Source organism: Arachis stenosperma, chromosome 1 (assembly GCF_014773155.1).
Source record: "Arachis stenosperma cultivar V10309 chromosome 1, arast.V10309.gnm1.PFL2, whole genome shotgun sequence".
Taxonomy (NCBI): domain Eukaryota; kingdom Viridiplantae; phylum Streptophyta; class Magnoliopsida; order Fabales; family Fabaceae; genus Arachis; species Arachis stenosperma.
The window spans coordinates 115,018,338-115,044,473 of NC_080377.1; the positions used below are offsets into that span (position 1 = coordinate 115,018,338).

At 33.6% G+C, this 26,136-nt stretch overlaps 1 protein-coding gene across 1 annotated transcript; it reads left to right on the forward strand.

Moving 5' to 3' along the window:
- Positions 1 to 19,839: 19,839 nt before the first annotated feature.
- On the forward strand, positions 19,840 to 20,871 carry LOC130983761 (protein ALP1-like). Its single transcript, XM_057907554.1, has 3 exons — positions 19,840 to 20,031; positions 20,117 to 20,339; positions 20,423 to 20,871. The coding sequence occupies exons 1-3, from the start codon at positions 19,840 to 19,842 to the stop codon at positions 20,869 to 20,871; spliced, it is 864 nt and encodes a 287-aa protein (XP_057763537.1).
- The last annotated feature ends 5,265 nt before the right edge of the window (positions 20,872 to 26,136 follow it).

The window sequence follows — 26,136 nt, forward strand, 5'->3', positions numbered from 1 at the left end:
TTCCATGAGACAGTAGAAAATGAGCCACATATATCGGTATGTATTAGTTCTAAGACATCTTTAACTCTCTAAGCACCTAATTTTCTTTCGTTTGTCCTCTTCCCCTTTATGCACTCAATGCAGACCCAAAAGGTAACGGAGGCGTGCAAAGGTTTCCTCGGACCAGACAGAGATTGGCCCTCGAGTGCAAAGGCAGAAGAACCTCCTTGCTTCTCTCATGTTACAATCCTCTTGCCGCTAAGCTCCCTTTCTCCTCGGTCCACAGAACAGAGACAAAATGTAGGACGGAAAGTGGTGTTTCCAGTGGCAGACGGGTGAGTAACGCGTAAGAACCTGCCCTTGGAAGGGGAACCATTCGCGATATAACTAGGAAGACGTTTCAAATACCACACATGGGTTACTGGGCATGCGAGTTTTATATAGCCCATTTGATATCTACGTATCCGAGAATCAACAAATTCTACCCCACATTGTTTGCAAAATTTTTGGTTGTCTTTTTTTTCTCTTCAAAGTCTACCAAATTTAGGGGTCCAAGAATTCTATCCGACACGAGCCTCTAAATTCTCTGTTTAGAGATGTGACATAGGCGTTTATGCCATAATGATGCCGAATTCTCATTAAGTTTTCGTTTTGTACCTGTTTGCAGTATTTCATTATTATAGAAATTCAAATCAAATCTATATAGATTATCCACCAAACAACCAGAGTAAATATTATTCGAATTATAAAAGAGACCGACTTTATTATTTCCGAATGAACAAAAATAACCTGATTTGTCCAAACTAAAAACAGAAACCAAATTCTATCTAAATGATGGTGTATAAAATGTCTCTAATAAATCAAGTAAAATCCACTCGTGGAATATAATCTAAAGGTTTCTACAGCTTCGACTGCAACTATATTGCTGTCTGCAACATAGATGTATCTTTCAACATCACTTGGCGGTCGGCTCCACAGGCAACCTTGCATAGTAACACTTACATAAGTAGTAGAAACATAATCTACCCACCAAGTATCAATAGGTGCATAACTTAAACTAGGCTCAGAACAAACGAAAGTAAGTCTTATACCCTTCTTTACACGCCACGTGGCGTATTTGGTACAATTCTTCTTCATGTGTCCCACCTTCTTACAGAAGAAACATGTTGAAACTTGATCCTGTTTCTTAACCTTTTTTCTACTAAGAAGACACATCTGCAATAGTATCACGCTTTCTTTTATACTGAGAAGATGAAGCCATATGAGCACTTTTAGTCTTATCTTGCTGCAACCTCTCTTCTTTTTGCACACAGTGAGATATAAGCTCATTTAAGGACCAAGTGTTCTTCAAAGTGTTATAACTCACTTTGAATTGCGCAAAGTGTGCAAGAAGGGAGATCAAAATGAAATGCACGAGTAAGTCTTCAGACAACTCTAACTTTAGTGCTTTCAATTTTGAAGCAAGATGAGACATTTCCATAATGTACTCCCTTATGTTCCCTTTACCTTTAAACCTCATGGATACAAGTTTGCTCAAAAGGCTACTTGCCTCCACCTTTTCATTCTTAATAAAAAAAATTTCGATATCTTTCAGGAACTGTTTAGCATCTTTATCCTCAATAATTGAGCCCCGAAATGCCTCAAGAATTGAGCGCTTCATGATCATAATGCTCATTCGATTGGATCTCTCCCACTTCTCTATTTTAACCTCATTGAGATTTTTCAGAGTGGAAGTGGTTTCTCCACTCGAAGAGCTATATCCAGATCCATATAACCGAGGACAATCTCCACGGTATCCTTTCAAACTTTAAAGTTTGAACCATTCAGCATAGGAATACTATTAATTTATGCAGAAATATTGGTAGCTAAAGCCATAGTTTCTGGATTAGAACAAAAAAAATATATGCAGTAAATATTAGTTTAATAATGAGAAAAAAAATCCATATTGAAATATCTAGAACAACATTAATTTTCAATCTTTGGATAGAAAAATTAACTATAAGTGATACTCTCATTACACTAATCAAATATTGTCAAAATTCCTATCACACATAAAGCCTTTCTTTGGACCGACTTAATGCACACATGAAAACTTAAACTTCGCAACCTATTTATTACCGCATATATTTTTTATTAATTGGCCAAACAATAACCTTTCTTTGAGCCGATTGTTGACCGCATAATTAATAGAAAATAAATAGAAGTGTGCAATACTTATTACTTGGCCAAACAATAAATTTTCTTTGGGTCGATTATTATTCGCATAAATAATAAGCATTACTTTATTCTTAATTAGTTACCCAAACATCTATTTACCATCAATATGTGTATGTAATTCGGTCAAATATAGACCTTCCTTTGGGCTAATCAATATTCGCATGAATTACATATCACCATATTCTTAATGTTTTAAATAAATCAATTTTCACAAAAAAGGCTAATTTGGCAACATAATGTTCAATCAATTTATTCCAAAACTAATCTTTATAAAATAGGTGGTATAATAATCCAAATTGTTACTAGTTTCCTTATGTAATAATTAAAAAAAATATTTAAATCGCAAAAGAAATTAAATCTTAATGGTATCTTTTTTCAGACCTTAAAAAAATATAATTTTAACTGTACAACAAATTTATGTGCCAAAAAATTTTTTTTGATCCGTTAAAATTAGAATCAGTTATTATAATTCAATCCATGCAAAACATAAAAAACAATGAATTTGCCAAAAAAATGAATCCATATAGAATGGTATAAAAAAAATAAACAAATGCAAGACCTTTCTTTCCTTAACAAAAAAAATGGATTCATATTCACAGATTAAATCATAGTGTATACAAAAAAACTTTATAATAAGTATGTTCTTTATATATTATTTATGTATTCTGATCTTTATACACTTTTTATGTATTATTTCAGTTTTATTAACATATGCTATACAATCCAAAAGTAGCACATATTTGAATCTAATTAAGATTCAAATTCAAATTAAAAAAAATTATAATTTTTTAATGATTTAGTTATAGATGGCTCTGATACCACTTGTTGAAATTTTTTTAAAATTTCTTAACCCAAAGATCATCCATGTTAAATATTAAAAAAGAAAATACTTGAATGCGTAAGCGTACTTGAATTCATAAACATAAATCATGATCAGAAGAGTTTGGATTTTGTGGTTCATTCGATCTTTCTCAACCAAAACCTTCTCTATTTCTAGATGACTGAATTGCAATTCTTTTGATGGAGAAAGAGTAACAAAGGCGACTTTGGTATATTAGGGACCGAAACCCTGACATAGTATTTATATTTGAGTATGACGCCCATTAAACCCTAAAACCCAAATAAAATAGTATATAAAGTCCAAAAAATAATATATCTAAAATCCAAAATATAATTATATAAAGAACAAAAGATAATATCTACTTTTATTCTCATTTAATTCCAAATCAAAGTAATTATGACTTATTCAATTTAGCATTTATAACAATAAATGAGATCACTATATAAGTCATTTAATTTAAAATAGCATAATTTGTGATTATAATTAATATATGTATTGTACACAAACAAATTAAAAAAAATTAAAATAATTTCCTAACAATTAAAACTCAACAACTAGCTCCAATTTTGCTGGCAAGAAATTGAACAAGAAGGTACACAAATCATAATTATTAGCCACTTTAGCTTTTGTATAATGAACTGAAGGAGCCTTTTTGTGCCCTATAATCTTGTATATACATGGTTATGGTACGGTACTATTTACATGCATGCATATGATGCATTATACATAGATGCATTTTAGTATATTTATGCCACAGTGATTATCGTGTTTTAAAAATATTACTAAAGATAAAATAATATTTTCTTATTATTATTTAATAATGCTTTTCAAAATGTTAAAAAATGTTATTAAAATATAAAAGAATATGATTTTAATTTTAATAACACTTATAAATATTACGATAACCACTATAAATATAGACTTATTAAAATTTACTTTTTATATATACATATATAATTAAATCAAACTTTACTAACTACTGAACACAAACACTTTTTTTCTTGTACACGCATGCAAAGACAACATTACAAAGGAATGAAGGAAGAGAGAGCGATACACATGTGAAAGGAGAACACATAGAGTGAGTAGTGCTTGGATTGGAAGAGAGTTGTAACATTGTGATTAGATGGTGTTGGCAAGTTGGGAAACACAATGGGACCCTTAGCCATATACACTTGTAAGCTCTTCAATCTCATTCTTGTTGAAGGGTCACTCTCATTGCCTACCTTTTAGCCCTTCAAACCTCCAACACCGCCCATCATCATTATATATTTTGTTTAAATTTTTCTATTACAAGATATTTGAATTACTCCAACAATTACTGCAACAACTCATCGCCTAAATTTCTGATGGGTGTGGCTGTAAATTTGAAAAGAGTAATTATATTTTCTGATTTTGTGGTGATTTGTATAGAAACCATCACTAAGCTTTCTTTTTTCTACACTTATTTTTAGCCTAAAATGAGGATAAGTTAAAAAAAGTAAGAGGTTTTATAACTTTAAAGTTATACTATAATTTTTAATTTATGTAAATTATATTAATCTTTTTTGAAGTTACTGTATGATATTAATTAATATGCAATACTATTTCTTCTAACGTATTTATAATTTTCCTTTTATAGCATTATTATCTTTATAATTGATGTCTAGGTCATATTTTGTGATGAAGTTTAAATATATATATATATATATATATATATATATATATATATATATATATATATATTTTAGTAAAATATAAATTAGGAGTATAATATCGTTTAGATCTTGTTAATAACCGAAATTTGTTTAGATTTCATAAATTATAAAATACTACGTGTACATAATACAATATCATTTCAAGATATATTTATACATTTATATTAAGTTAAAAATAAAATTTTTTTTTAAGTTTATTAACATAAGAGTCAATTTACTAACTAAATAAACAAAATAAAAATATATGAAATTAAATTAAATATTTTAATATTTAAAAATATATAAATAACTAATTATAAAATAATATTTGTACTTCTCTTATCATATATATAATTGTCCCAATTGTGATGATGTAGACTATTTTAGAAGTGATTAGTTCATGAAACACGTTATAATTAACCTTAATAAAACTAAAACTGTAATTCCCTTAAAAAAGAAAAAAAAATATATATATATATATATAGATAAAGAGGAGATAAAGAAAAGTGATTGGGACTGTGTGCACGCACGCATCAAAAGCATCTCTTTTTCTTCTGCAACGCGTATATGTCTCTGTCTCTATTTCACTTGGTTCCTTCTTCAATCCACTCATTGTCTCTGTCCAAATTCAAACTTCCTCAAGAAAACTTGCAATTGCATACTACCTACTATCATTTGTCTTTCTAGATGCACAGGTGTTAGCATCCATTCATGTTTCTATCTTTCTTTCTTCATTAGTGCTTGCATGCATCATGAAGGAGAAAATTAAAATAAAAAAATAACAAAGAAATTACATGGTGGTTTAATTTATTCTTAGTTATTGATATCTTTGTCAAAACTAGTTAATAATAATATTGGATGTATAGGGGTCATTTGTCACATGAAATAATGTGTATATAGGGGTCATTCTAGAAAAACGTCAAATAAATTAAAACTTGACGTCGTACGTGCTATATTACAATACAAAAGTGAAAAAAGAATTGTATTGTATTATTGTTATTTGGTTTACAAGAGTATATATACACTGGAGTACGGAAGTATATATACATAACAAAGTATATTAGGTATAATATCCCCCCTCAAGTTGGCAGATAAATGTTTATCATGCCAAACTTGGAAATGAGATTATTAAACTGAGCTAGAGTTACAGGCTTAGTAAACACATCAGCTAGTTGGTATTGTGTCCGAACGTGAATGAGATTCAGAAATCCTGCCATTACTCGCTCTCGAACAAAGTGACAATCGATCTCGATATGCTTTGTTCTCTCATGAAATGTGGGATTCGTTGCAATGTGGATGGCTGATTGTGAGTCACAAAAGAGCATAGAAGATGGGATGTCAACTTGAAAGTCAGAGAGAAGACCTTTCAACCAGGTTAATTCAGCTGCCACTGCTGCCATAGCCCGGTATTCAGATTCAGCGGAAGACCTTGAGACAGTGTGTTGCTTCTTTGATCTCCAGGAGACAAGGGAATCACCAATGAAAACGCAGTAACCAGTGACACTTCTTCTAGTGTCCGGGCAACCTGCCCAATCAGCATCAGCGTATGCCATAAGTCGCAGTTCTGACTTGGCAGAGAAGAGAAGGCCTTGTCCCACACTCCCTTTTAAGTACCTCAGTAAGTGGTGGAGAGCAGTAAGATGAGTGGTGGTTGGTTTGGATAGAAATTGACTCAATGTGGAGACAGCATATGTGATGTCGGGGCGCGTGATATTGTAAGGTACATTAACCTCCCAATTATACGCCTATAAGTGGAAGGATCGTGCAATGGATCCCCATCAAAGGCACTCATCCTCAGATTTGTCTCCATAGGTAAGGAACTCGGCTTAGCATCAACAAAGTTGGTGTCTTTCAATATGCTCAAGGTGTACTTTCTTTGGCTAAGGACAATGCCTTCAGGTGATCTTGCAAGTTCCAGCCCCAGAAAGTATTTTAAATCACCTAAAACCTTGAGTTTAAACATAGATTCTAACAAGTGTTGTACCTTGCACATCATTTTCTTGGAGGAGCTTGCCAAGATGATGTCGTCCACGTATACAAGTAAGTAGACTATGCTGTCACCTGTGCCAAAAGTGAAAAGGGAGTAGTCTCTCTTGGATTGTTTGAAATTGTGGCTCAATAATGTTGAGGAGAATTTAAAGAACCATTGTCTGGATGCTTGCTTTAGGCCATAAATGGACTTATTCAATTTACACACAAGATTCGACTCCTTGGTCTTGTATCCAAGAGGCAAATCCATATAGACTTCCTCAAAGAGGTCACCATTAAGGAACGCATTATTCACGTCCATTTGTAACAAAAACCAGTTATTGATGGCTGCTAGTGATAGAAGAACCCGAACAGTAGTTAATTTGGCCACTGGAGAAAATGTATCTTTGTAATCTATCCCAGCTTGTTGCGTATATCCCTTTGCGACCAACCTCGCCTTGTATCTCTCCACTGATCCATCAGCCTTGCACTTTATCTTGTATACCCATCTGCAGCCTATGGTGTGTTTTCCTTGTGGGAGAGGCGCCAAGGTCCATGTGTTAGTTTCTTCCATTGCTCGAAGCTCTTCATTCATGGCTTGTCGCCACTCTGGGTATTTCATAGCTTGGTGGTAGAAAGCAGGTTCAGGTATGGTGTTCACATTGGCTACAAAGTTCATGTATGGTTTGGTTAAATGTTTGGAATTGGTTATGGTGGCAACATTATGGCATTGGTAATCATGAAGATATTTTGGAGGGTTAATTAGTCTAGTAGATCTTCTAAGGATAGGTTGAGATGGTTGAGATTCAGGGATAACATCATAATTGTGATCAGGTGTTGAAGGTATTGTTGGGTGATGAGGGTTGGAAGAATTGGTCAAGGATTGCTGAACTGATGCTAAGCCATGAAGAGAAGTGTCTTGGAGCACTGTAGGCATCACCACATCTGGAAAATTATCCACAAAAGGGGACTGATCAGCTGGCAACTCACTGAAAGGAAATACACTTTCATTGAATATGACGTCTCTGGATATGAAGAACCTCTTTGCCTCTAAATCATATAACTTGTATCCTTTATACCCTGAAGGATATCCAACAAAAACTGCTTTTACAGCCCTTGGAGAGAATTTGTTCCTCTGAGATATTAATGTGGATGCATGAACCAGACATCCGAAAATCCGCAGTGCATGATAATTTGGTTGCTTGAGGAATAATTTCTCATATGGTGAAATGTGCTGCAGGGCTGGACTAGGCAACCTATTCACCAAGAAGGTAGCAGTCAGAATACATTCTCCCCAGAATTTGATGGGCACCTTGGACTGAAAAAAGAGGGCTCTTGCAACATTAAGTAAGTGTTGATGCTTTCTTTCTACAACTGAATTCTGCTCAGGTCTCTCTACACATGAAAATTGGTGAATTATGCCCTTCAACTGCAGAAAATCAGTGAGTAATAACTCCTTGGCATTGTCAGATCGAATCTGTTTTACTTTAACACTAAATTGAGTTTCCACCATGTTAACAAAATTCATAAGAATGTTAGTAGCATCGGATTTTTGTTTCAAAAGATAAGTCCAAGTAAATCTTGAATGATCATCTACAATTGTGAGAAAATATCTCATATTATTGTATGTGGAAGTACCATAAGGGCCCCAAATGTCACAGTGAATCAATTCAAAGGCATTATTACAAAAATTATTTTGTGACTGGAAAGAAAGACGCTTAAGTTTTGCTAATGGACATACAGGACAATTTGAATGATTGTGTTTAATGAATTTAATGACAAAACAGGACTCAATTTATTCAAAATCTTTTCAGATGTGTGGCCCAAACGAGCATGCCAAATATCACTACTAACAAAGGACGCTTGATGACAAGAACCAGTAATGTGTGTGGAAGTAATGTGTGTGGAAGGTGCTATGGAAGGTGATTGCAGCACAAACAAATCATCTAACTCATCACCTTTGCCAATCACCTTCTTGGAGATCTTGTCCTGTATAATAAAAGAGAGGTCAGAGAAGGTAACCATGCAACAAGACAATTTTAGTAAAGAACTTACAGAAAGTAAATTCACCCGAAAAGAAGGAATAAAAATGACATTGTAGAGGGTTAGATGGGGGCTAAGAATGACACTGCCAGTGGCTAAGGCCTTAATTCTAGTTTGATCTGGTAGGGCTACAAAATGATTAAGTAATGGTTGCGGGTTGATAAGAGCAGAGAAGGAGTTGGTTATGTGTGTGGTTGCCCCTGAATCAATGATCCAGGAGCTGGACATTGCCTTTTGATTCATGTAACATGAAGAAAATATTTCACCTGCACAGATTTCAGGTTCTATGGCTTGCATTGCTTGTTGAGTCTGAAGCAACGCCATTAACTGATTGTATTGTGATGCTGTAAGTGAGAATCCGTTGCTTGGCTGAGAATCTTGATTTTCTTGGCTTGGCTCGAGCTTGTCGACATGATTCACCTGAGTGACTTGACGAGTATTTCTGCTTTGTGAGTAGCCCGGTGGATAGCCATGCAATTTGTAGCACTTTTCTGCTGTGTGGCCGAGATAGCCACAGTGTGCACATTGAGGACGGTCTTTCTTGCCTTTCATCTTAGATCCAGAAGTTGCCATGAGTCTTGGAGCTTGCTTCACGGCAAAAGCCATGTGTTGAGGTGGTTGAGATGAAGTGAGTGCTTTCTGTTTCTCCTCTTGCAACACTAATGAGAAAACTTTTCCGATTGGAGGTAGGGGATCTGAGAGCAGAATTTGACTCCTCACGTTTGCCAAATTGTCATTCAATCCCATGAGGAATAGCATGACGTATTCTTGATCGAGATACGCTTGGATGACCTTCACTCCACCGCAAGAACAAGCAACAAGAGGCTTAAAGGTGTTGAGTTCTTCCCAAAGAATCTTCAGTTTTGTGAAGTACTGTGAAACAGTGAGAGATCCTTGAGTTAGTGTCATCAGTGATTTCTTTAACTCAAAAATTCGAGGCGCGTTGCTTTGGGAGAACCTAGCTTCCAGATCTTGCCATAAAAGTGCAGCTGAGCCAGCGTAAATCACGCTTGCTGCGATATCTTTTGAAATCGAATTTAGCAACCAAGTAGTGACTATATCATTGGTGCATTGCCATGTTTCTGCGATTCACCAATGCACCAATGATATAGTCACTACTTGGTTGCTAAATTCGATTTCAAAAGATATCGCAGCAAGCGTGATTTACGCTGGCTCAGCTGCACTTTTATGGCAAGATCTGGAAGCTAGGTTCTCCCAAAGCAACGCGCCTCGAATTTTTGAGTTAAAGAAATCACTGATGACACTAACTCAAGGATCTCTCACTGTTTCACAGTACTTCACAAAACTGAAGATTCTTTGGGAAGAACTCAACACCTTTAAGCCTCTTGTTGCTTGTTCTTGCGGTGGAGTGAAGGTCATCCAAGCGTATCTCGATCAAGAATACGTCATGCTATTCCTCATGGGATTGAATGACAATTTGGCAAACGTGAGGAGTCAAATTCTGCTCTCAGATCCCCTACCTCCAATCGGAAAAGTTTTCTCATTAGTGTTGCAAGAGGAGAAACAGAAAGCACTCACTTCATCTCAACCACCTCAACACATGGCTTTTGCCGTGAAGCAAGCTCCAAGACTCATGGCAACTTCTGGATCTAAGATGAAAGGCAAGAAAGACCGTCCTCAATGTGCACACTGTGGCTATCTCGGCCACACAGCAGAAAAGTGCTACAAATTGCATGGCTATCCACCGGGCTACTCACAAAGCAGAAATACTCGTCAAGTCACTCAGGTGAATCATGTCGACAAGCTCGAGCCAAGCCAAGAAAATCAAGATTCTCAGCCAAGCAACGGATTCTCACTTACAGCATCACAATACAATCAGTTAATGGCGTTGCTTCAGACTCAACAAGCAATGCAAGCCATAGAACCTGAAATCTGTGCAGGTGAAATATTTTCTTCATGTTACATGAATCAAAAGGCAATGTCCAGCTCCTGGATCATTGATTCAGGGGCAACCACACACATAACCAACTCCTTCTCTGCTCTTATCAACCCGCAACCATTACTTAATCATTTTGTAGCCCTACCAGATCAAACTAGAATTAAGGCCTTAGCCACTGGCAGTGTCATTCTTAGCCCCCATCTAACCCTCTACAATGTCATTTTTATTCCTTCTTTTCGGGTGAATTTACTTTCTGTAAGTTCTTTACTAAAATTGTCTTGTTGCATGGTTACCTTCTCTGACCTCTCTTTTATTATACAGGACAAGATCTCCAAGAAGGTGATTGGCAAAGGTGATGAGTTAGATGATTTGTTTGTGCTGCAATCACCTTCCATAGCACCTTCCACACACATTACTTCCACACACATTACTGGTTCTTGTCATCAAGCGTCCTTTGTTAGTAGTGATATTTGGCATGCTCGTTTGGGCCACACATCTGAAAAGATTTTGAATAAATTGAGTCCTGTTTTGTCATTAAAATTCATTAAACACAATCATTCAAATTGTCCTGTATGTCCATTAGCAAAACTTAAGCGTCTTTCTTTCCAGTCACAAAATAATTTTTGTAATAATGCCTTTGAATTGATTCACTGTGACATTTGGGGCCCTTATGGTACTTCCACATACAATAATATGAGATATTTTCTCACAATTGTAGATGATCATTCAAGATTTACTTGGACTTATCTTTTGAAACAAAAATCCGATGCTACTAACATTCTTATGAATTTTGTTAACATGGTGGAAACTCAATTTAGTGTTAAAGTAAAACAGATTCGATCTGACAATGCCAAGGAGTTATTACTCACTGATTTTCTGCAGTTGAAGGGCATAATTCACCAATTTTCATGTGCAGAGAGACCTGAGCAGAATTCAGTTGTAGAAAGAAAGCATCAACACTTACTTAATGTTGCAAGAGCCCTCTTTTTTCAGTCCAAGGTGCCCATCAAATTCTGGGGAGAATGTATTCTGACTGCTACCTTCTTGGTGAATAGGTTGCCTAGTCCAGCCCTGCAGCACATTTCACCATATGAGAAATTATTCCTCAAGCAACCAAATTATCATGCACTGCGGATTTTCGGATGTCTGGTTCATGCATCCACATTAATATCTCAGAGGAACAAATTCTCTCCAAGGGCTGTAAAAGCAGTTTTTGTTGGATATCCTTCAGGGTATAAAGGATACAAGTTATATGATTTAGAGGCAAAGAGGTTCTTCATATCCAGAGACGTCATATTCAATGAAAGTGTATTTCCTTTCAGTGAGTTGCCAGCTGATCAGTCCCCTTTTGTGGATAATTTTCCAGATGTGGTGATGCCTACAGTGCTCCAAGACACTTCTCTTCATGGCTTAGCATCAGTTCAGCAATCCTTGACCAATTCTTCCAACCCTCATCACCCAACAATACCTTCAACACCTGATCACAATTATGATGTTATCCCTGAACCTCAACCATCTCAACCTATCCTTAGAAGATCTACTAGACTAACTAACCCTCCAAAATATCTTCATGATTACCAATGCCATAATGTTGCCACCATAACCAATTCCAAACATTTAACCAAACCATACATGAACTTTGTAGCCAATGTGAACACCATACCTGAACCTGCTTTCTACCACCAAGCTATGAAATACCCAGAGTGGCGACAAGCCATGAATGAAGAGCTTCGAGCAATGGAAGAAACTAACACATGGACCTTGGCGCCTCTCCCACAAGGAAAACACACCATAGGCTGCAGATGGGTATACAAGATAAAGTGCAAGGCTGATGGATCAGTGGAGAGATACAAGGCGAGGTTGGTCGCAAAGGGATATACGCAACAAGCTGGGATAGATTACAAAGATACATTTTCTCCAGTGGCCAAATTAACTACTGTTCGGGTTCTTCTATCACTAGCAGCCATCAATAACTGGTTTTTGTTACAAATGGACGTGAATAATGCGTTCCTTAATGGTGACCTCTTTGAGGAAGTCTATATGGATTTGCCTCTTGGATACAAGACCAAGGAGTCGAATCTTGTGTGTAAATTGAATAAGTCCATCTATGGCCTAAAGCAAGCATCCAGACAATGGTTCTTTAAATTCTCCTCAACATTATTGAGCCACAATTTCAAACAATCCAAGAGAGACTACTCCCTTTTCACTTTTGGCACAGGTGACAGCATAGTCTACTTACTTGTATACGTGGACGACATCATCTTGGCAAGCTCCTCCAAGAAAATGATGTGCAAGGTACAACACTTGTTAGAATCTATGTTTAAACTCAAGGTTTTAGGTGATTTAAAATACTTTCTGGGGCTGGAACTTGCAAGATCACCTGAAGGCATTGTCCTTAGCCAAAGAAAGTACACCTTGAGCATATTGAAAGACACCAACTTTGTTGATGCTAAGCCGAGTTCCTTACCTATGGAGACAAATCTGAGGATGAGTGCCTTTGATGGGGATCCATTGCACGATCCTTCCACTTATAGGCGTATAATTGGGAGGTTAATGTACCTTACAATATCACGCCCCGACATCACATATGCTGTCTCCACATTGAGTCAATTTCTATCCAAACCAACCACCACTCATCTTACTGCTCTCCACCACTTACTGAGGTATTTAAAAGGGAGTGTGGGACAAGGCCTTCTCTTCTCTGCCAAGTCAGAACTGCGACTTATGGCATACGCTGATGCTGATTGGGCAGGTTGCCCGGACACTAGAAGAAGTGTCACTGGTTACTGCGTTTTCATTGGTGATTCCCTTGTCTCCTGGAGATCAAAGAAGCAACACACTGTCTCAAGGTCTTCCGCTGAATCTGAATACCGGGCTATGGCAGCAGTGGCAGCTGAATTAACCTGGTTGAAAGGTCTTCTCTCTGACTTTCAAGTTGACATCCCATCTTCTATGCTCTTTTGTGACTCACAATCAGCCATCCACATTGCAACGAATCCCACATTTCATGAGAGAACAAAGCATATCGAGATCGATTGTCACTTTGTTCGAGAGCGAGTAATGGCAGGATTTCTGAATCTCATTCACGTTCGGACACAATACCAACTAGCTGATGTGTTTACTAAGCCTGTAACTCTAGCTCAGTTTAATAATCTCATTTCCAAGTTTGGCATGATAAACATTTATCTGCCAACTTGAGGGGGGATATTATACCTAATATACTTTGTTATGTATTACTTCCGTACTCCAGTGTATATATACTCTTGTAAACCAAATAACAATAACACAATACAATTCTTTTTTCACTATACGTGCATGAACCTTGCTGCCATGATTTATATTGTTAATTAATTAATTTGGATGGCCTATCTATTTATAAAAAAAAAAGGAAAAGTCCTCTTTTTTTTTTTCTTAGATGATGAAGAGAGGACGATTGGATACCTTGGCATATTCTGACTTCTTTTTAAGAGTAATGTTAAAGAGGTAATAATTTATAATTATTTTATTTTATTTAATATCTATAATTTATATGTATCTCATTCATAATTATATGTTTATTATATTTAATATTATGTATTTGTTCCAGTAATAATTACTGAATGCAAAAAAATAAAAAGTTATAACTATGTGATTCCTAAATTATATGACCTTCAAATATTTTTGTTTCTTTAAGCGACGGTTAATTATTTTATATTTCGTAGATAATATTGTCAAAATGTTGTGTAATAAAAGCACAAGTATGTTTTTTTTTTGGAAATGCTAATGTTATTATGCCATTTTTATTTTGATAATGTCTTTTTTTTAAATTTATATAAAATACAATACAAAAGAATTATGTAAAGAATAATATTATAAAAATTAGGAGTCACATTATTATATATATACATATACACAAGCATGGACAGTGACGGATCTAGAAAATTTTAGGAGTGGGGGCAAAAATATATACACTAAAATAAATTTTGTTGAACATTATTAATTATATAAAGATATAAAAATTAAAAAAAAAAGTTAATGAACACTTTTATTTTTATAAAAAATATTTTTTTATTTCTAAAACTTGAACTTAAAATATTTTAATTAAATTATAGATAATTTGTTATCTTAACTAATTTTTTTATACACATTTAATAATAAAAGACTGACTCAATTGCCACATTAGTAACTAATGATACACTAGTATTTATAATTTAAAATTAGAATTATATATAAATATTAGAAAAATTAAATCTGTATATAAAAGTATGTTTATATAAAATAATATAACCTTAATTTACAATTTTTTTGTTCTTTTTAAAATAATTAAGTTTGTTATATATTTTTTAATTTAATTTTGATATAATGTTAGATGAAAGATTTTATTTATCTATTTAATTATGTATTGTAATTAAAATATTTTATTTTTATTATTTTTAAAAATAAAAAATATATTCTAAATTAGTAAATTAATTAATTTATTTTAAAATTTTATATGCAACACACATGTATATATAATAGAACAAAAGATAGAAAATAAGTAATAAAGATGAATAAATTGAGAATAAAATAAAATATATAAAGTCATGAAGATAAATATTAGATTAATATCTAAAATATAATTGTTTGAATTAAAATTTGTTATTGAAAATATCAAAAAGAAAAACAATGAAATTGGAAGATACATAGAGTCATAGAAAGTTAAATAAAAAAATATGGAGAATTTAAAATTTATCTTTTCATGAACAGAAGATGACTACTAGATAAGGAATAAAAAAAATATTAAAAATATAAAAATAAAAAAAGAGTTTAAAAAAATAAAAGAGTAACGGTACAAAAATTAAATTTAATTAGGTTAAATAATAATAAAAATAATAAAAAATAAAAAGTTAATTTTAGACTTTAACCAATTGAATGTAATTTTTTTGTAATGTGATCATTTAAAATTTAAAGTAGAGATATATTATTATATATAACTATTTTAGAAAAAAAATGAAAAAGCAGTGGGGGCAAGTGCCCCCTCATTCCCCTTAGGGTGTGTGTGGTTGGAGGTAATACAAGTGTATTCCCAGGAATGTTGAGATGGGAATATCTTATTCCCATGTTTGGTTCAAGAGTTAAAAATTTATTCCTGGGTATATTTTATTCCCTGGAATCAAAATCCCACCCATTTCATTCCCATCTTCCCCATGGTTATCTTTAATTCCAATGGGAATGGAATGTATATCACAATGCAAAAATACTAAAATGTCCTTCAACTCTAACCCTCTTTCTTCAGATTTTTCACTCATTTCACAAAAAACTAAACCCTAGCAGAGCAACTCCTCCATGAAAACGAAACCCTAGCCAAATTTTTCCCCAAATTCATGGAGGCTCCACCGACGTCGGCGCCGCCTCGCCGCTGATCTGGATTTGCACGACTACCGAGCTCCTTATTCTAAAAGGAAGATTCACTATCAACTGTTCGCGTTCGTGTTCATCATCACATCTCACCTCCGTTCGTGTTCGCGTTTGTGTTCGTGCTCGTGCTCGCGTCTGGTCTCTCTCCTTCGTCTGAGCTCGGTTGCTCGCGCATCTCTCGCCTCCGTCTCTGCTCGAGTTGTGCTTCCTGTTCGTGTCGTCTCCCTCACCCCTCTCCCTCCTCGCATCTTCCTGTTCCTGGTGATCTTTTTCAAGCACAGGTTTGTTCTAGGTTTGAAATATTGAAATTAGAATGTACTTGGAATTGAAATTGTAATGTGTTTTATTGTTTCAATGAATTTGGAATTGAAACAATTTTCTAGATCCATTTCAATTCGTCTAAACAATTGTTCTAGGTTTGTTCTAGATTTTTTCAACCTTATGTATGTACTTGGAATTGGAATGTGATTTCAGTTTTTAATTTGTTTGGAATTGGAATGTGATTTGAGTTTCAGTTCTGACCTCTTTGATTATAGTATCCTTAATTCTCTTGTTACACATTTCATATAAAATACCAGTGATGAATTGTTGATAGATAAAACACAATTATGAATTGAATTGAAACTTGATATATGCTCTGTGCCTGTTGTTTAGCTGCATTATCTAAGGAATATTTTGTTTGGCTGCATTATCTAAGGAATATTTTGTATGACTGCATTATCTAAGGTCTGTGCCTGTTGTTAGGATGCTTTAAAATTTACTTCAATTTCTTTATCAAGTTGAAAAGATCTAATGCTGGGGAAGCTAGACTAGATCCTCCTTGTTCTAGCTTTCCAAATGATTAATAGTTGAATTAGTTCGATAATTTGTTATTATTTTTTTGTTCTATTTTTATTTACATTGTGTTTCATGTCATAGATAGCTTGGTTCTCTCATTTATTTGTATAGCACTTGCTGCTATAGAATTCTTTCTGACGGAATACTTATAATTTAATCCTACAAGAAGGTACAGAATTAGATGTTGAAACTAATTGGGTTATGAGTATGATAAGAGGCCTAAAGAAATGATAGGGTTATGGGTTTTCAGTACTTTTGTGCTGTTATGCTGCGGGTTGGCATTGGAATTTGTTAATATCTCATTTTTTCGGTTATGGTTTACTCTCTTGTGAATGTAGATGGAGTGTACTCCCTTTTTTATGCATTCGATGGAATTTTCTTTTCTTAGGTTAAGGCTGTGTATGACTGCATTATCTAAGGAATATTTTGATGCTGCATTAACTTAGCATTGACAACTTGACATGAAGGCCATATTGCATGTTATATAGTATATCTTTGTAGTTTCTTTTGTAAAATATTGTTTTGTTTGAAATTGATTTTGTGAACATGAGCTGGAGCAAAAGCTTGTTTTGTATTAGATTTTATGTTAAGAAACTTGCAATTGATTTTGGTTAATAAGTATCATGCATTTGAAACTTACCATGAAACTAGTTTTCCAAAATAGAGCTACATTTTATGGCCTCTTTACACTTCTCAAGCAGGGGTTTAGATGCAAATGTTTGATTGAAATTAATTAAAACAAAATTAGTTTAAGAATCATGTCACCTACTCTAAATGGGAGTTTATGATTGACCATAAAACCAAACAAGCAATAAAATATGCTTCAATTGAACGAACGGTTTTAAACAAAATCTGATGCATTTAGCTTCTATTATGTCTGTTCTGTTCTCTTCTATAATCAAATGAATTCTCTCATTTGTGTATATCAAAATCCTAGTGTCTTCTTTTTTTACCTTTTCATATCGGTTTAGTGCCTTAGTGGTAACTGATGAGAGCATGAGTAGCTTAATTGCTATTAAAAACTTGATGCTATCTAATTTTGTTCAAATCATGGTTGGTGTGCTTTTTGAAATGTTTTTATGAAACTGCGCATAAAAATCCACAGTCAACCCGGTTTATGTCATATGTTCACTTGCTAAATCTCCATCAATTTTCAATACAGTCTGTTCAAACAGACCACAATACGATGATCCATGTAGAGGCACTTTGAGATCAATAGCTTCTGTTTGAGAGAGTGCTAGATTATTAACATTTGTGCAACTGTAAATGTTTCTGTTAGAAATATGTAATCAAAAGTGTTTATTAGTTTATCTTGATTAGATTAGCATCATTTACTGATTATTAGGCAAGAAGTTAGTTTATATTATCTTAGATGACTATATTTTTTTTACGTTAGCCATAAATAGCAGAGCATGTGTGTAGTCTAACTCTATTTTAAATTATTCTCAATTAACATGATACTTAGTACTTTATGTATTATTCATATTCTTGAAAATTTGTTGTTCATTCTTCATACTTCACACTTCAGTTGATATAGTTTATCTGAGAAGCAACAGTATTTTCAATTTCCAGGAATATAGACACATATCTTCAAGAAGAATTTCTTTTTTTTATTCATCCAAACCTCAGCCTCATCAGTTTACCATTTTGGCCCGCAGCACTCCTACTTACCCCAGTTGCAGCATCAGTGATAGTGTTGAGAACTTCTTTAAAGACCTTTATCCTTCTATATACTTTTATCCTTCTTGGTGAGTACCGCGTTGAGATTTTAGTTTTTGTAAATTTATATTTTACTCTTCTTTAAGGGGTTCAAAATTTTGTGGCTTTGATTCTGTTCTACTTATTTGTTCACTCAAGATTTTTTAGTATTTCCTAAGAATTATAGTATGGATAACATAAACTCGTGTAATCAGCAACTTCAGGAAAATACAAAATTACTTATTACTCCTATATTCAGAGTATAATATTGAATAACTAATTAACAACTTTCTAATAATAGTAGGTAGTAACCTCAGAGACAGTTGTAATCTGACTTTGAAGTTTACCATAATTGACTAAGTTATATAGGTTTACTAAAATTTCCGTTGCCTTTATGCTTGTATAGAAATTATTGATTGATATTTCATGTTTGGCCTAATTAATGCTTCCCCTCTTTCTACTTGAACGGATGTTCTCTGTTCATGTACATGATGTTCTGTCCATGCTCCATATTTCATGATTTGATTTGTCAAAATGTGATTTATTTTATGTTGAAGCTTACATTTGCAGCAACATAAAAACTTCTTTTTCATACATTCCATGTTTTATGATTCTGTTTTGTCAAGTTGTAACTTGTCTATTGTTGGGACTTTACTTATATTTGGAGCAACACGGAAATGTCTTTTTCATATGTTCTTATCTTTGGGGGTAAGAATTAAATAAATTGACAGTATTTTCCAGGTTATTCATTTTGTTATCAGCACCAATTTATGTTAGAATGACATGAGATTTCTGAGTGAGTTTTGCCGATCAATGCTCATGTATTATATTGTTTACATTGGTAAGGCTAGTCTATAAATCAAGTGTTTTCATAGACTTCCTCTCCTCCCTCTTTCCGCAGGTTCATAGTGTTTACATAGAATAAATAAATAGTTAAGTCTTCTAGTTAAATATTTTATTTTATTTTTTTTTTTTGCAGAATGGATCCCAAACAGAAGATAAAAGTTATTGCCTGCTTGATTTTACATTTCGAATTAATGAATGACCTTATGGTTAAGTTATTGATGATTTGCTATATTTTGATTATATTGCAATTGAAAAAAAAGAAAAGAAAATGGAATGATAGTTATAGTAGGCAAGTAATAAGAGATGTTAGTGTTGATAGAATTATTTATTTTAGTGATCTAGCATGTATAGAAAACACAAGAATGGATAGATGTGCTTTTCATGCATTGTGTAACATGCTTAAAAGGGTTGGAAGGTTAGAACCAAGTAGGAATATGGGTGTGGAAGAAATGGTTGCCATGTTTTTACATATTATAGCACATGACGTCAAAATTAGAGTAATAAAGAGACAATTTGTGAGATCTGAAGAAACAATTAGTAGGAGGTTTAATGATGTATTGCTTGCTATTTTGAGATGTCATAATCTTTTACTGAAGAAACCTCAACCATTTAGCCAGGATAGAATGGATGAACGATGGAAATGGTTTAAGGTAATTTATTTTGCTAATGTTATTAAATCTCATATGGTTGGTGTTCTTTAGGATTGAGTTAATTGATCTTTGTTTTGGATTTTAGGATTGCCTAGGAGCCTTAGATGGTACTCATATCAAAGTCAATGTCCTTGAGGCTGACAAGCCTAGATATCGAAACAGAAAAAGTGACATAACAACCAATGTGCTTGGAGTGGTTGCTCCTGATATGCAATTTATCTACGTACTGGCGGGTTGGGAGGGTTCAGCTGCGGATTCTAGGGTATTGCGAGATGCACTATTTCGCAATGGGTTTAGTGTTCCCCAAGGTATTTTATTGAGACTTTAATATGTTATCAAAGTAACCATTTGATCTTTCATTAATTTTGTTCAATTGTGTATGTCACACTAGGTCATTATTACTTATGTGATGCTGGATATATGAATTGTGAAGGATTTTTGGCACCTTATAGAGGACAAAAATATCATTTGAGTGAGTTTAATCCACATAATCAACCTAGTACAGCCCAAGAGTTTTTTAATATGAAACACTCACAAGCTAGGAATGTCATTGAAAGGGCATTTGGAGTATTGAAAGCAAGATGGGAAATTTTGAGGGGAAGATCATTTTATCCTATTAAGACTCAAGGAAGAATTATAACTGCTTGTTGCCTTTTGCATAATCATATTAGAAGAGTGATGGTTGTGGATCCTATTGATGAGATAGAAGATCAAAATATACTTGGAGTAGATGGTGAGACGATCCACCATATTGAAACGAGTGATGCTTGGGGTAGATGGAGAGATCAACTTGCACAAGAAATGTGGAACCAATGGAGGAGAAGACATCACGCTCGATAATTGTAATAATTTTTCTCTGTGTGAGGTTGTTTGTCGTAACATTGATTTCATTTTGTTTGTGTTTGTGTTCTTGTCTAAGAGTTGTGCATGTATGCTTATTAGTGCAAGTAATTTTTTACTTTTGAGACTTCTTTGTAACTTTCACTTGGGTAATAGTAATGTTTTTTTAGTGAATTTAATTGTGATAATGTTAATTTTAATTAAATATATTTGTTATTAGGGGTATTTTAGTAAATTTGAAAAGATTAGAATCGATAATAATTTTAATTAAATATATTTTTATTAAGGGTATTTTAGTAAATTTTTTATTAGAAGTATTTTTGTAAATTCAAAATGTAAAAAAAGTAATAATTTTAATTAAACATATTATTAAGTGAAATTTAGAATCAATAATAATTTAAGTAAAGATATTTGATATTGGGGGTATTTTGATAAATTTAAAAAAAATAGAATCAATAATAATTTTATTTGAACATATTTAATATTAAGGGTATTTTAGTAAATTTAAAAAAATTAGAATCAATAAATAATTTTAGCTAAAGGTATTTGATATTAGGGGTATTTTAGTAAATTCTAAAAAAAATTAGAATCAATAATAATTTTAGCTAAACATATTTATTATTAGGGGTATTTTAGTAAATTTATTATTAGAGATATTTTGTAAATTAAAAAAACAGTGTAAAAAATAATATTTAATAGCTTTATATTTAATTTTTAGTCATTAATAATTTAATTTGAATGAGTAAGGGTAATTTTGACATATTACATAATATGACCAAGAAATTTAAACTCAACCAAACAAAAATTTATTCATTCCTAGGATTATTACATAACATTCCAAGACATTAAATTTTATAAACAAACATAGGTATCTTCTATTCCAAGTAATCTTATTCCTAGGTATTATATTCCTAGGAATAACATTCCTAGTAATAAAATTTAATCTTTGAACCACACACACCCTTAGTGGGTCCGTGCCTGAGCATGGATATATAAGAGTATAACATATTAGCTCATCCATGCAAACTACTGCCATTATTTTTTATGTGACAATATAATAAGGTCAAATATATATATATATATATATATATATATATATATATATATATATATATTTGACCTAAAATGGAAATACAAAGAAATAAAATAAGATATATTAGACTATTATTGTTGGAATTTTCTCAGCCCAAAGATTATATATATGCAAAAATGTACCTGAATTCATAAACATGAATTATGATTAAAAGAGTTTGGATTTTGTAATTCTTTCGATCTTCCTCAACCAAAGCCTACTGTATTTTTAGGTGGCTGAACTGCAACTCTTTTGATGGGGAAAGAGCAATAAAGGCAGCTTTGGTATATTGGGGACCGAAACCCTAAAGGTACTATGTATATTTGAGCATGGCACACATTAAACCCTAGAGCCCAAATAAAATAGTATCTAAAGTCCAAAAGATAATATATCTAAAATTCAAAAGATAATTATCTAAGGAACAAAAGATAATATCTAGTTTTATTCTCATTTAATTCCAAATCAAAAGTAATAATGACTTATTCAATTAGCATTTATAACAATAAATGAGATCACCATTATATAAGTAATTTAATTTGAAATAGTATAATTTGTGATTATAATTAATATATGTATTGCCCACAAACAAGTTAAGAATTAAAATAATTTCCTAACAATCTTCCACTTGGACTATACATATATTCTTTCTTGACATAATCACACCTTATAAACTTTGTGTACGCATCTGAATGCTATTTCTCTCATTACTTTAACAATTTGGTCTGTCTCAGACATTAGATATGGAACTACCGCAACTTTTATCACATTAATGTCGTGACTAAACCACGACAATCACCATCCTAATATACTTAACGACATAGATCAAATTTGGATGAGTAATATGGAAATTACATGCCAAGTGATCTCACGCGTGTCTATTTCCAGCTGGTCCAACTTTATTGAGATCAAACACAAAACAAATATTGCAAAATGAACATTTCACATAACATGAAATAAACCATCAACTTAATTCTGTAGAAAAATAATTCAATATATGTCATAGAACATATAGCATAAAATAAACTCCCACTAAACCAAGACATCACAAATATTGACTCCCATTCGAGCAGTGTGATCATGAAAGACTTTAGGGATCAATCCCTTGGTTAATGAGTCTGCTAGCATATACCCTATTCCTATATGTTCTATGGAAATCTGTTTTTCTTAACCTTTCTCCTTGACAACTAAGAATTTGATGTCTGTATGCTTCGATTTTGTCAAGCTCTTATTGTTATTGAAGTATAGTACTGCTGACTTATTGTCACAAAATATCTTTAATGGCCTTTCAATGTCATTTACTATGTGAAGCTCAATGACAAAGTTTCGCAATCATATGCCATGAAATCGGCATCAGAGTACCTAATAATCTCCAAACTTTTCTGATTTTCGATAAATAAGCATGTAATCCTTTGTTCTTTTTAGATAACGCATTACGCGTTTAACAGCTATCCAATGATCCATGCCCGGATTGCTCATGTATTTACCCAACACTCCCACTATCAATGATATATCGGGACGTGTGCAGACTTGAGAATACATTAAGCTCCCTAGTGTTGATGCATAAGGTTTATCATGCATTGTTGTCCTCTCAAGATCATTTTAGGACATTGCTTGAGACTGAACTTGTCTCCTTTAGCTACGGGTGTGTCCTTTGGTCTATAACTTTCCATACCATGTCTACTTAAAATCTTTTCGATATAGTTCTTTTGTGATAATCCAAGAATACTTTGAGAACGATCTCTTAGTATCTCAATTCCTAATACAAAGAGACATCACCAAGAATTTTTATTTTGAATTTGTTCGATAGAAATTTTTTAGTTTCATGCAACAAGCCTATATCGTTATTGGCAAGTAGAATATCATCAACATATAAGACCAAAATATGTATTTACTCCTACTGAACTTGCGGTATACACATTCATTTATAATATTTACCTCAGAACCATATAAGGTAATGACTTGATTAAACTTGTGATACCATTGACTAAAAGATTGTTTGAGACCATAGATGGATTTTCTCCTTTCTCTATTGGATCTCCTTAGTGACACTTCTTGATGTTGTTGAGCTTGCTATATGGGTTGGAATTGAGGAAGATTCTCATTATTTTTCTGTGTTGTAGCAGTATCTTGAACAACAATAATATTCTCATTATTCTCTTGTACTATAACTGGATCTACAACATGATTCTCATTGTGTTTTTGTACTATAACTGTATATTGAACAATAATAGGCACAAGGTCCTGATCATTGTCACTTACAGAATCCTCATCAAAAGCAACATTTCTAATATTTCCTTCCTCCCCCCAAACTCAACATCCACAAGAAATCTCGCATTTTCCGTTTCAAAATAGACCTTGATGTGGAATTGTAAAACTTGTACCCCCGTGAATGCTCAGCGTAACCAACAAAATAGCAACTAATTGTTCTTGAGTCCAATTTTCTTTCATGCAGCCTATAAGGTCGCGCCTCAGCTGGACATCCCCAAATATGCAAATGCTTTATACTGGGCCTTTTTCCATTTCAAATTTCATATGGGGTTTTCTTAACTGCTTTGCTTGGCACCCTATTAAGGATGTACACTGCGGTCTTTAAGGCTTTTCTCTAGAGTGATTCAGGCAAGGAAGAATGACTAATCAAACTTCTCACCATGTCCTTAAGAGTTTAGTTCCTTCACTCTGCAATACTGTTCATGCTAGGTTTGCTTAGCATGGTGTGTTACGAAACAATACCTCACTCCTCTAGAAAAAAAAAAGAGGAAAAGGCCCGGAACGTTACTTACCTGAACCATCATATCTTCCGTAGTATTCACCACCATGATCAGATTTGATAGCTTTAATTTTATTTCCAAGTTGAAGTTCAACTTCAGCTTTGAAAGACTTGAAAAAATCCAAGGCGTGGGACTTTTCATGAATTAAATATAGATACCCGTAACGAGAGTAATCATCTATGAACGTAATAAAGTACCGTTGTCCATTCTAAGAGACAGTAGGGAATGGGCCACATATATCGGTATGTATCTGTTCTAAGACATCTTTAGCTCTCTCAGCACCTAATTTCCTTTTGTTTGTCCTTTTCTCCTCTATGCACTTAATGCAGACTTCAAAGTCCGCCAAATTTAGGGGTCAAAGAATTCCATCCGACACGAGCCTCTGAATTCTCTGTTTAGAGATGCGACATAGGCGTTTGTGCCATCATGATACCGAATTCTCATTTAGTTTTTTGTTTTGTACCCGTTTGCAGTATTTCATTATTATAGGAATTTAAGTCAAGCTTATATAGATTATCCACCAAATAACCAGAGAAAATATTATTCGAATTATAAAAGAGACTGAATTTATTGTCTTTCAACGAACAAAAAATAACTTGATTTGTCCAAACGAGAAACAGAAACTAGATTTTGTCTAAATGATGGTATATAAAATGTCTCTAATAAATCCAAGTAAAATCCACTCATGGAACAGAATTTAAAGGTTCCTATAACTTCGACTGCAACTATATTACCGTCTGCCACATAGATGTATCTTTCAGCATCACTTGGTGGTCGGCTCCACAGGCAACCCTGCATAGTAACACTTACATGAGTAGTAGCAGCAGAATCTACCCACCAAGTATCTACAGGTGCATAACTTAAACTAGCCTCAGAACAAACGAAAGTAAGAATTATACCTTTCTTTACACGTCAGGTGGCATATTTGGTATAATCCTTCTTCATGTGTCCCACCTTCTTACAGAAGAAACAAGTTAAAACTTGATCCTGTTTCTTAGCCTTTTTCTGCTGAGTAGGCACATCCGTAGTAGTATCACGCTTTCTTTTATACTGAGAAGATGAAGCCATGTGAGCACTTTCAGTCTTATCTTACTGTAGCCTCTCTTCTTCTTGCACACAATGAGATATAAGCTCATTTAAGGACCAAGTGTCCTTCAGAGTGTTATAACTCACTTTGAATTGCCCAAAGTGTGTAGGAAGAGAAATCAAAATGAAATGCACGAGTAAATCTTTAGACAACTCTAACTTTAGTGCTTTCAATTTTGAAGCAAGATGAGACATTTTCATAATGTACTCTCTTTTGTTCCCTTTACCTTTATACCTCATGGAGACAAGTTTTCTCAAAAGACTACTTGCCTCCGCCTTTTTATTCTTTGTAAAGAATTTTTCAACATCCTTTAGGAACTGTTTGGCATCTTTATCCTC